This window comes from Ranitomeya imitator, chromosome 3 (assembly GCF_032444005.1).
Source record: "Ranitomeya imitator isolate aRanImi1 chromosome 3, aRanImi1.pri, whole genome shotgun sequence".
Lineage (NCBI taxonomy): Eukaryota > Metazoa > Chordata > Amphibia > Anura > Dendrobatidae > Ranitomeya > Ranitomeya imitator.
In genome coordinates, this window is record NC_091284.1 from 40,674,392 (window position 1) to 40,686,643 (window position 12,252).

Sequence of the window (12,252 nt, forward strand, 5' to 3'; positions counted from 1 at the left end):
AATCTATGAGGTTGACCTCATTCAAAATGGCGTTTTGGCGTTCACACATAGAAGACAACTCTACAGCGGTGATTGCTCTACCCAATACCCATTACTACCGTAGATGACAGCAGAGCTACACTGACACGTGATACTAATGGGAGGAGCTTGGATCAGGCTTCTTTATTCTGATTGGTCGTTTCCACATTTGTGGGAGGGTCCGCGGTGCAGCCCCTCATTTCCGGCTTCTCTTCTCCAAGCAGTCTCAGCTTCAGCTATTGGGTCTTTACTGGAGTGAAGGAGGCCCCGCCCCTTCCGGTGACATCATTACCTCCCAAAATCAACTCCGTTCTAGGCTCTTCCAGCACGGAGAGAAAGCCGGTAACGTGTACAAGAAGGGACGGCGGACAGAGCGCGGCCGCACTGCGCATGCCCCGGTTATCACCCTGCTGTGGTTTATAGCAGATGTGTGTGAGCTGCCGCCCGGCCGCCATATGTGCGGACATAACCTCTGAGGTAGGAGTCCGCTCCGGGCTGTCAGTGTGGGCGGGAGCAGTGTGGAGAGTCCGTGCATCCCGGTCTGCGCTGGAGAAATACTCTTCTCTCTGACTAGATGGTGGCAATATACTAACGCATCGGGTATTCTAGAATATGCATGTCCCCGTAGTATATTGCCCAGCCACATAGTATATTGCCCAGCCACGTAGTATATTGCCCAGCCACGTAGTATATTGCCCAGCCACGTAGTATGTTGCCCAGCCACGTAGTATATTGCCCAGTCACGTAGTATATTGCCCAGTCACGTAGTATATTGCCCAGCCACGTAGTATATTGCCCAGTCACGTAGTATATTGCCCAGTCACGTAGTATATTGCCCAGCCACGTAGTATATTGCCCAGTCACGTAGTATATTGCCCAGTCACGTAGTATATTGCCCAGCCACGTAGTATATTGCCCAGTCACGTAGTATATTGCCCAGTCACGTAGTATATTGCCCAGCCACGTAGTATATTGCCCAGTCACGTAGTATATTGCCCAGTCACGTAGTATATTGCCCAGTCACGTAGTATATTGCCCAGTCACGTAGTATATTGCCCAGTCACGTAGTATATTGCCCAGCCACGTAGTATATTGCCCAGTCACGTAGTATATTGCCCAGTCACGTAGTATATTGCCCAGCCACGTAGTATATTGCCCAGTCACGTAGTATATTGCCCAGTCACGTAGTATATTGCCCAGTCACGTAGTATATTGCCCAGCCACGTAGTATATTGCCCAGTCACGTAGTATATTGCCCAGTCACGTAGTATATTGCCCAGTCACGTAGTATATTGCCCAGTCACGTAGTATATTGCCCAGCCACGTAGTATATTGCCCAGTCACGTAGTATATTGCCCAGCCACGTAGTATATTGCCCAGCCACGTAGTATATTGCCCAGCCACGTAGTATATTGCCCAGTCACGTAGTATATTGCCCAGTCACGTAGTATATTGCCCAGTCACGTAGTATATTGCCCAGTCACGTAGTATATTGCCCAGCCACGTAGTATATTGCCCAGTCACGTAGTATATTGCCCAGTCACGTAGTATATTGCCCAGTCACGTAGTATATTGCCCAGTCACGTAGTATATTGCCCAGTCACGTAGTATATTGCCCAGCCACGTAGTATATTGCCCAGTCACGTAGTGTATTGCCCAGCTACGTAGTGTATTGCCCAGCCACGTAGTGTATTGCCCAGTCACGTAGTATATTGCCCAGTCACGTAGTATATTGCCCAGTCACGTAGTATATTGCCCAGTCACGTAGTATATTGCCCAGTCACGTAGTGTATTGCCCAGTCACGTAGTGTATTGCCCAGTCACGTAGTGTATTGCACAGTCACGTAGTGTATTGCCCAGCCACGTAGTGTATTGCCCAGCCACGTAGTGTATTGCCCAGCCACGTAGTGTATTGCCCAGCCACGTAGTGTATTGCCCAGCCACGTAGTGTATTGCCCAGCCACGTAGTGTATTGCCCAGTCACGTAGTGTATTGCCCAGTCACGTAGTATATTGCCCAGCCACGTAGTATATGGCCCAGCCACGTAGTGTATTGCCCAGCCACGTAGTGTATTGCCCAGCCACGTAGTGTATTGCCCAGCCACGTAGTGTATTGCCCAGCCACGTAGTGTATTGCCCAGTCACGTAGTATATTGCCCAGCCACGTAGTGTATTGCCCAGCCACGTAGTGTATTGCCCAGCCACGTAGTGTATTGCCCAGCCACGTATGTAACAGGTTAAAAAAGAGTTAAAATAAAAAATAAACATATACTTACCTTCCGAGGGCCCTTTGTAGTCCTGGCGCCTGTGTGCAGTGCACGCGGCAGCTTCCGGTCCCAGGGTTGGATGAGCACAGGACCTGTGATGACGCCGCGGTCACATGACCGTGACGTCATGGCAGGTCCTTCTCGCATAGCATCCTTGCCACCGGAACCTGCCGCTTGCACTGCCGAGGAGAGGACGCGACGGCGGAGGGTGAGAATAGCCTTTTTTTTTTATTATTATTATTTGTAACATTAGATCTTTTTACTATTGATGATGCATACACAACATCAATAGTAAAAAGTTGGTCACACAGGGTTAATAGCTGCGTTAATGGAGTGCGTTACACCGCGGTCTATTAACGCTGGCATTAACTCTGTGTGAGGGCTGACTGGAGGGGAGTACAGAGCGGGCACTGACTGCGGGGAGGAAGGAGCGGCCATTTTTCCACCGGACTGTGCCGGTCGCTGATTGGTCGTGGCTGTTTTGCCGCGACCAATCAGCGACTTGGATTTCCATGACAGACAGAGGCCGCGACCAATGAATATCCGTGACAGAAAGACAGACGGAAGTGACCCTTAGACAATTTATATAGTAGAATCGCGCACAGTCCGTACATTGTGATCAGAGACCGAACCAATGATCACGGACGTCTAAGGCTATATTCACACTTTGCGGATTTTGCCGCGGATCCGCAGCGGATTAGACCGCTGCGGATCCGCAGCAGTTTCCCATGAGTTTACATTTCAATGTAAACCTATGGGAAAAAAAAAACGCTGTGCACATGCTGCAGAAAAATCCGCGCGGAAACGCTGCGGATTACATTCCGCAGCATGTCACTTCTTTTCTGCGGATTTTCACCTGCTCCAATAGAAAACTGCAGGTGAAAATCCGCAGAAGAAACCGCAGTAAAAACCGCGATAAATCCGCAGTAAAAACCGCAAATGGTTTTCACTGCGGATTTTGCAATTCTGCTGCGGAAAAATCCGCAGCAAAATCTGCAAAGTGTGAACATAGCCTTAAAGAGCCCTAGGGCTGCCGGGAGCCTCTAACTCAGTAATACTGTCACTAAAGGATGATCTGATTTTACGTCATTGCTTTTCTAGGGCGAATTAAAGTAGGAAAATGGCAAAGAAGAAAGGAAAGAACCTTCCTGTGCAGGAGTCTGCAGAGACCGGTAGGAATAAAGCGTCCTGGACTGCTGCCATCTAATGTTCTCCATACAATTAGTGATCTTACACGCAGCCAATCAGATCCGTTATAAACTGTGCTAAAACAAATATCCTGTAGCCTGTGAGGAGTGAAGGCGGCTCTCACATTGTATGTCCTTCATCCACATATCTGGTGGATCCTGTGTTATATAGAGGTGTAATCAGTCATTGTACAGGAGGAGGAGGTGAGCTGTGACATCACCTATTGTGAATGGTGGATCCTGTGTTATCCACTGTATATAGAGGTGTTATCAGTCATTGTACAGGAGGAGGAGGTGAGCTGTGACATCACTTATTGTGAATGGTGGATCCTGTTATATACTGTATATAGAGGTGTTATCAGTCATTGTACAGGAGGAGGAGGTGAGCTGTGACATCACCTATTGTGAATGGTGGATCCTGTGTTATCCACTGTATATAGAGGTGTTATCAGTCATTGTACAGGAGGAGGAGGTGAGCTGTGACATCACTTATTATGAATGGTGGATCCTGTTATATACTGTATATAGAGGTGTAATCAGTCATTGTACAGGAGGAGGAGGTGAGCTGTGACATCACCTATTGTGAATGGTGGATCCTGTGTTATCCACTGTATATAGAGGTGTTATCAGTCATTGTACAGGAGGAGGAGGTGAGCTGTGACATCACTTATTGTGAATGGTGGATCCTGTGTTATCCACTGTATATAGAGGTGTTATCAGTCATTGTACAGGAGGAGGAGGTGAGCTGTGACATCACCTATTGTGAATGGTGGATCCTGTGTTATCCACTGTATATAGAGGTGTTATCAGTCATTGTACAGGAGGAGGAGGTGAGCTGTGACATCACCTATTATGAATGGTGAATCCTGTTATAGTGTATATAGAGGTGTTATCAGACATTGTACAGGAGGAGGAGGTGAGCTGTGACATCACCTATTGTGAATGGTGGATCCTGTGTTATCCACTGTATGTAGAGGTGTTATCAGTCATTGTACAGGAGGAGGAGGTGAGCTGTGACATCACCTATTGTGAATGGTGAATCCTGTTATAGTGTATATAGAGGTGTTATCAGTCATTGTACAGGAGGAGGAGGTGAGCTGTGACATCACCTATTGTGAATGGTGAATCCTGTTATAGTGTATATAGAGGTGTTATCGGGCATTGTAATCTTGTGACAATAACGAGACTTCTGAAAAGTGATGTGCACGGAATAGGGGGTAAGAGTCTAATATAGTCTAGCTGATAGTGTTAATATTGCAAGATATATTACCGTAAGTTAAATAAAAAATAAGTTTTTACTTTCCCCATAAAATCAACTAACTTTAAAAAAACAAAAAAAAAAACAAAACAATAACTTCTGATGAAACATTCCCTTTAAGTTACATCCACACATAGAAGATTTGCTTCCAAACTTTCCGCATATTATCTGCGGCACAATCCACACTTGTCACATCTATATTTTGTTTCCAATTTGCGTCAGATTTCACCGTTTCTTTTGCAAATGGCGACACAGGATACATTCTGCCTGGTTTTGCACAGAATTTTCAGCAATATGTAGACGAGCACGATTCCGCTATTGTTTCTCTGCACATACATCTGTCACTGTTTGAGGAAGGACTGTATTTACCTCCACAAGCCGCAGATTTTTGCTGCAATATCCGTTCTGAATCCTGCGCAAAAAATGTCCAAACAATTTGAATTTTTAAGTCTGCTTTGCATTGCTTCTTCTGCATGGGCTGAGATTTGGCGTGTAGTCATCTGTTTTGTGCACCCTGTATTCCTTTGTCGATTTTCCACTTGCTAATTAATCCACTGCAAAAAAAAAAAATTGCTGCATGTGTCCAAAATTCGATGTGAGCACAGCGTAAGGCCGGGGTCACACTTGTGAGTCCGACGCGAGAACCTTGCATCAAGTGCTGCCGCTGACACTCATGACCGTAGCGTTCAGCTGTATAGAAATACATGTAGCCGCACGCTCCGGTCCTGAGTGCCGGGATTTGATGCGATAGACCCGTGCTGAACTTGCAAGTGTGACCCCGGCCTAAGGCTCCTTGTCCCGTGGACGCTGGGTCCTCAATACATATTTGTCTTTCAGGACCGACGTGCAGACATATCCGGAAAGGAGTGGAGGAAGGAGCAGTGAAGAGGGCGCTGGTCAATGTGGAGTGGAACGTCTGTCAGGACTGCCATACAGATGGCAAGGAGAAGGCCAGCTCCGAGGAGGAGGAGGATGTGGTGTGGATCTGTCTGAAGTGCGGTCACAGGGTGCGACTCTGCTGGGTTCGGGAGGGTTTTCCAACTTAAGGCAGTAGCTCGTTTTTCCCGCCTGTGATCTAGGTAGTAGGATCTGTGCATTTTTTTTCCACCTGACCCCCTTCCTCCTTTAATCCCAATAATGGGGATCTGCACACTCATACCAGTAGACTCGCTGAATTCTCCATCTTGAGAACTGCATGAAGATTCCTGCAGATCTTAAGTTGTACCGGACGGCCATACTAGTAAATGGGCAGCCACGGACTGGCTGGGTCTGCACCTCTCCGATCCGTGCTATTCCCTCTTTTTAAAGGGCTTTTATTTTTTCAAGTTTCTTGAAATCCCTGGCTGAAGTTAAACTGAACTTTTACTCCAGCCTCGCACCCCCTAACCAGATCCAGCTCCGCTGTTGCCCTTCATGTCAGTTATTGTCTGCACGTCAACAGCGCTGCAGCCAATCCCCGAGCTTAGCGGCTCTAAAGCCTCGTCCCATCAACTCTGGCAGAACCGATGATCTCCGTTATTGGTGGAAGAGGTGTCCCCAGCGCTGCAGACAATTACAGACTCAGCGCTGGACTTGGTGAGGGTAAGCAAAGCACACTTTTTTTTTTTTTTAAACAAAGTGCTCTCCGAGGAGAGAGATTTTCCGAAACCAACAAACTTCTTTAAGATGTCCGTGCACAATGGCGCTTTCTGCTCCATTTACTTGATACAGAGATAAACCGATGGGACCCGATTCTCTGGAGCAGAAACTCAGACTTTAAGTTTATATCTAATAAGTGCAAGATCAGTCCATTTATCTCTATCACTAAATCCTCTGCTTGGTGCCATGTTGTGCTGCCTTTCTCTGGCTGCTGAAAGATGGGGCTGAAAACTTTGATGGCATATTTCATAAAGTCCAGTGCTAGTTTACAGATCTGACACACTAAGGCTGTGTTCACGCAACCATATTTTTGACCCGTGGGGAAAAAAAACCTGACATCTCTCCAACCAATGTTATTCAGTTAAGCCGATCTCGTATAGATCATCCGTATTACATCCCATATTACAGATCATTAACATAGGAGACTGCCAATGTATAAAAACTGCCGACCGCACAGATTAAATCTTCAGTTTTATTCTGGATGACACTAGGATGTTTTTTCTTGAATGACATCTAAGGGACTTGTATGAAGAACTAATGTAAAAGGAAAATCCAGCAGTTTTCTCAATGCAACCAATTCCGGGGTCTCCTTTTTTAATTTGATGGGTAAGGGAAATGTCTCTGGTGTCACTTAGGATGTATGTAACGGGACCCCGGCTGCAAACTAACAATGTCACATTTCTGTCCTTCTCGCAGGGCTGCGGCAGATATTCCGAGCAGACGCACGCATTAAACCATTACAACACCCCCAGATCCGAGCCTCACTGTCTGGTGCTCAGTGTCGGAGACTGGAATGTATGGTAAGAATCCAAATATGAACAGCTGCAATGTAAAGCATGGAGGAGAACTGGAGCAGCAGGTTTCAGACTATTTAGAACTACCGTATATACTTGAGTATAAGCCTGGATTTTCAGCCCATTTTTTTTTTAGGCTGAAAGTGTCCCTCTCGGCTTATACTCGAGTCACTGTCCCAGGAGTTCAGAGGGGGAGCGGCAGGAGCCGGCGGCTGTCATATCATACTCACCCCCTCCTAGCGCAGCCTCTGCACGTCCCTGCTTCTCAGATGGTCTCCGGCGCCTGCAGCTCTTCCTGTGTTCAGTGGTCACTTGGTACCGCTCATTAAAGTAATGACTGCATTCGGCTCCACTCCCATAGGTGTGGAGCGCATATTCATTACTTTAATCAGTGGTACCATGTGACCGCTGAACACAGGAACAAGCTGCCGGAGACCATCGGAGAAGCAGGGACGTGCAGAGACAGCGCCAGGAAGGGGTGAGTATGACTGGGGAGGGTGAGCCATGCGATATTCACTTGTCCCCGTTCCACCGCCAGGCTCTGTCTTCGGCGTCCTCTGGCTGTGACGTTCAGGTCCGAGGGCGCGATGACGTGGTTAGCATGCCCTCTGCCTGAACAGTCACAGCCAGAGGACCTGGAAGATACAGCGGCGGTGGAACGGGGACAGGTGAGTATCGCTGGGGGCCTGAGCCAACGGCAACACCCGCACCTGGCCCCCATAACTCTCCGGTGTTCACCACCTGCTCAGGACCCCGGTACCTGTTCCCCAGCGACCAGAGGCGAGTATGTCTTTTTTTTTTTTTTTTTTTTTTAAATTGCAGTAGCATTATATGGGGCATATTATTCTATGGAGCATCTTATTGGGGCATATTACACTATGGAACATTTTATGGGGCCATCAATAACCTTTTATGCACCATTATATGGGGCATATTTTTTGTTTGGAGCATCTTATGGGGCCCTTCATGAACCTTATGGAGCATTATATAGGGCGTATTTAGTTTGGAGCATTATATGGCGGTCCTGATTTAATATGGATATTAAACCTACTGATGTCTCAATTTTACTTTTATTGGTATCTATTTTTATTTTTGATATTAACCATTAGCTGCTGCATTTCCTACCCTAGGCTTATACTCGAGTCAGTAAGTTCTCCCAATTTTTTTTTTTCTGTGGCAAAATTAGGGGTCTCCACTTATACTCGAGCATATGCGGTAGTAAAAAAAAAAAAAAAAATCATAAAGATTCCAGTCTATGACTACATATCTACTTGCAGAATGAGGAGCAACCATGGATCGAATGTTTGTCACTTATTGGATAGAAGATCAAGAAATGTATTCCTTATTCCTGATATTTCCTTTTCCTTTTTTCTGGAAGGTGCTACTTGTGTGATAGCGAAGTCGACCACAATTGCTCCGGGCGGCTCCGGCAGCTGGTGGAATACATCCAGAAAAAGTCCAAGTCTAATGTCCGAGGTGGAGATAAAGGTTTGTGGACATGCAAGGCTTCCCACTGCACCCTCTTATGTCCATTATCGCTGACACGTTGTGTCGTCGCATGCCCATTATCGCTGACACGTTACATCCTGATGCCCGTGATCGCTGACATCAGGCAGCATGCTGGGAATTGTAGTTCTGAAATAGCCAGAGAGCCAAGGCTAAATAACATCTGTATGGCAAAATGTTGCTTGATCTTCAACTTATAGAATATTTGATGAAAGGGATTTTTCCACAAACCTACTCCTTATGGACATACTTACTATGACTACGGTGGTGCCAAACTTGTCCAGTGTTTTGGGAAGAATGGATTCAGTGAAATTTCCACAAATTCTTGATGCAAACATAACAGCATCTGTAAAAAGGTGAAAAGAGGAAGATGATAGCTACTGCCAATGGATAATGATCCTAAACACACGTCACAATCCACAATAGATGACCTCAAAAGGCACAAACTGATGGTTTTACAATGGCCCTCACAGTCCCCTGATCTGAACATCATCATTTAAAATATGTGGCTAGACCTCCAAAATAGCAGAGGATGCAAGACGGCCCAGGAATCTCACAGAACTGGAGGAATTTTCTAAGGCAGAATGGCTGAAAATCACTCAATCAAGAATTCAAAGACTCTTGTCGGGTTACAAAAAGCATTTACAAGCTGTGATATTTGCAAAAGGGGGCGCTACTAGGTACTAACCATGCAGAGTGTCCAAACTTTTACATCAGCCCGTTTTCCTTTTTGTAATTTTTAAAATGTAAAAGATGAAAATAAATATTTTGTTTTGCCTAAAATACACAGGAAATGTGTCATCTTTAACTTTAGGCCTTTTTAGAGATCATTTCATCTTAACTATTCACAATGACCCAGCCTTAATTGCTACTGTCAGATATAGATCCCGGCTGTTTTTCTCATGTCCACTCTCTACTTGCAGTGTGCATATGCTTTCTTTTTTTGCTGGAGGGTTCTTATGTGAGGGTTTGTATTTTTTTTTTTTTTTTTTTTGTCTTGAGCTGTAGATTCTAGTAGTACCATGTTGGGGTACATACAGTGTTTCTATCCGTTATATAGATAGATAGATTCTGGCTTTTAAATTTTTTTGTTTGTTTTTATCTGGGCATTTTTCTTTTTTTTTTCTTTTTTTTAAATTTGCAACATGTCAATTTTGTTTCAACATCGTTGCAACATTTTTCACTTATTCAATGGGGAAAAAAACACTGTAAATTGCATGGAAAATGCGTATATGCAGTGCTTTTCTTGCCAACACTCTGCTTTTTGGTGCAGAAAAATCAGAGTGTAAACATTAGCCTAATTCTGCAGGAACAATCCTCATGGTCCTCCTTTTTGTGTAATTTTTTTTTTTTCATTTATTGAAGGTGAAACAGACCAAGTTATAAGCCATACCGATAACACAGAGGAGAAGGAAGCTCCTCAAACAGGCGAAAACTCCATAAAGTCCATGACCAACGTCATCACCCGGACAGAAAGCAAGGAGGTCACCGTTAAAGGGCTCAGTAACTTGGGGAACACTTGCTTCTTCAATGCGGTCTTGCAGGTAGGAATCTGTGACATTCATCATTTCTAATGTCGACAGACAGATGTTGCTAAAGGAGCGTAAAAAATGATTGGAGGGAGCAGACTTTGCACGATTTATAGATTGGGCCCCCCCGTATGCAGTATCACATTTTCAGTTTTGTCTGGACTGTTCTCATTATCACCAAAAATTTAGTGGTGTTTTTTTTTTTTTTCTTTCTTTTTTTTCTCATTTAAGAACTTGTCACAGACGCCAGCGTTACGAGAACTTCTAAATGAAGTGAAACTTCCAGGGAGAACTGTAACTGTGCACGTGCCCGATACCCGGCCAGTAAGTTTTGTGTGTAGTGTGTTTTTTTTTTACTTTTCCGCCAGTCTCTTTCCCTCAATATTTTTTTTTTTTTTTTTTTTTTAAATCCCATGTATCCCCTCTTGTGATCTGGTCCTGGTTGATCCTACAAGCGGGAACTTTTAGACTAATTTCCTACGATAGATATTTGAGTGTTTTGTTTTCTGCTGCGTGTTTACGTGTGGAAAAAACCCCAGAGCGTATTACCATTGGTTCTAGAAAAGTGTTTGTTTTTTTTTTTTTTTTTTTCTTTTTTAAATCAGCTAATTGCTACAGAAAATCCTACAGTTCCAAAAACTCACCAAATATCCATCGTAGAAACTTGGCCTTAGTGGTAGCAATAGTAATGTAACAAGAATGTTGGCGGTCGGTGTTTTTGTGCCTGATGTGGACATGTTGTGTTTTCAGGCTTACCAAGAAGTGATGCTGGAGCAGCAGCCAGCACCCCGAGAGGTGATGCTGGAACAGCAACTGGGACCCCGAAAGGTGACATTGGAGCAGCAGCCGGGACCCCTGACTTTGGCCATGTGGCAGTTTCTGAATGAGATGAAGGAGACTAAAAAAGGGGTAGTGACCCCTAAAGAGCTCTTCTCTCACATCTGTAAAAAGTGAGTATGGACCAGGAAACCTATTCAACGTCCCAGTCTCTCTAAATTTCAGAACTGGATGATTTTGACTCTTCTAATAAAACTGGAAGAGATTTGGAAAGGTATGGAAATGTTGTTTGTTTTACTCTGTCGCCTCAATTTAGATTGTGAGCCCCAACAGGGACAGCAACGATAATGTGTGCAAAATGTAAAGCGCTGCGGAATATGTTAGCGCTATATAAAAATAAAGATTATTATTATTGGGGGACACAAAACCATGGGTGTTATGCTGTTGTCCACTAGGAGGTGACACTATGCATAATCTGAAAAAGATTAACTGTGGCTCCTCCTCTGCAGTATACACCCCTGGACGGCGTCATCCTTCTCCAGTTTTTGCTTAGTGCCGCATTGGAGGCTCACCTAAGATTTTTTTTACTCCGTTTTTTGTTTTTTTTCCCGACGGATTACAGATGAAGAAAAGTGGGTCTCCCGTGATACTCCCGGCATGGCTCCTTCCTCGGCCCCCTATTACGGGGTGCCCGCTTGAAGTTGAGATGGCTATTCCCTATGTCGCTCCTTCCCCAGTCCCTCGGGTGCTGGTTCGAAGTCGAGACCCCCCTCCTTCCCCAATTCCTTTTGGTTTATGGGTTGAGGTCGAGGCGAGGATGAAGCCCCCTGAAGGTCATAGCAGCACCCTCCCTAATCCCCCTCTGGGGGTATTAGGTTGAGACGCCTCAGGTAGGGCCTGTACAGGCAGCACTCTGCAGCTCCCAGCAATGGGCCAGCACACTGCGCCTGCATCCAGCGACCCCAGCCCAGCTGCGGGCTCCTGTCGGGGCCAGGGGGGGGGGGGGGGTGGGAGTGCAGGCAGGCATGGCACAATAGAGACACAGGGCTTCCTGCGCCCTGTATCTGCGGCAGCACCAGCTCTATACTGCCTCAGAGGGACCCCTTAAAGGGCCCCCCTTCCGCTTATAGCCTCACCGCTATCCTGCCTTTGAATCCGGGGGGTTTCGGTTCAGATCCGACCCCCTCCCAGACTTCCTCGCCGGCCTGGAGCCTTTCTGGGCATCAAGCATCTAATTTAGGCCCCGCCTCCTCTCCGCCCCCGGCCCGCCCCCCGGATG

At 45.9% G+C, this 12,252-nt stretch overlaps 1 protein-coding gene across 1 annotated transcript in view; it reads left to right on the forward strand.

The window, feature by feature from the left end:
- The first annotated feature begins 265 nt into the window (after positions 1-265).
- The window catches only part of USP16 (ubiquitin specific peptidase 16), a 60,936-nt gene continuing 48,949 nt past the window's right edge, over positions 266-12,252 (forward strand). The window contains exons 1-8 of the mRNA XM_069760817.1: positions 266-495; positions 3,386-3,456; positions 5,567-5,736; positions 7,064-7,167; positions 8,540-8,649; positions 10,033-10,211; positions 10,428-10,520; positions 10,947-11,146. Of these exons, the coding sequence (XP_069616918.1) occupies positions 3,405-3,456; positions 5,567-5,736; positions 7,064-7,167; positions 8,540-8,649; positions 10,033-10,211; positions 10,428-10,520; positions 10,947-11,146 (908 nt within the window). The 5' untranslated portion in view covers positions 266-495; positions 3,386-3,404. The remainder of the gene's footprint in view (positions 496-3,385; positions 3,457-5,566; positions 5,737-7,063; positions 7,168-8,539; positions 8,650-10,032; positions 10,212-10,427; positions 10,521-10,946; positions 11,147-12,252) is intronic.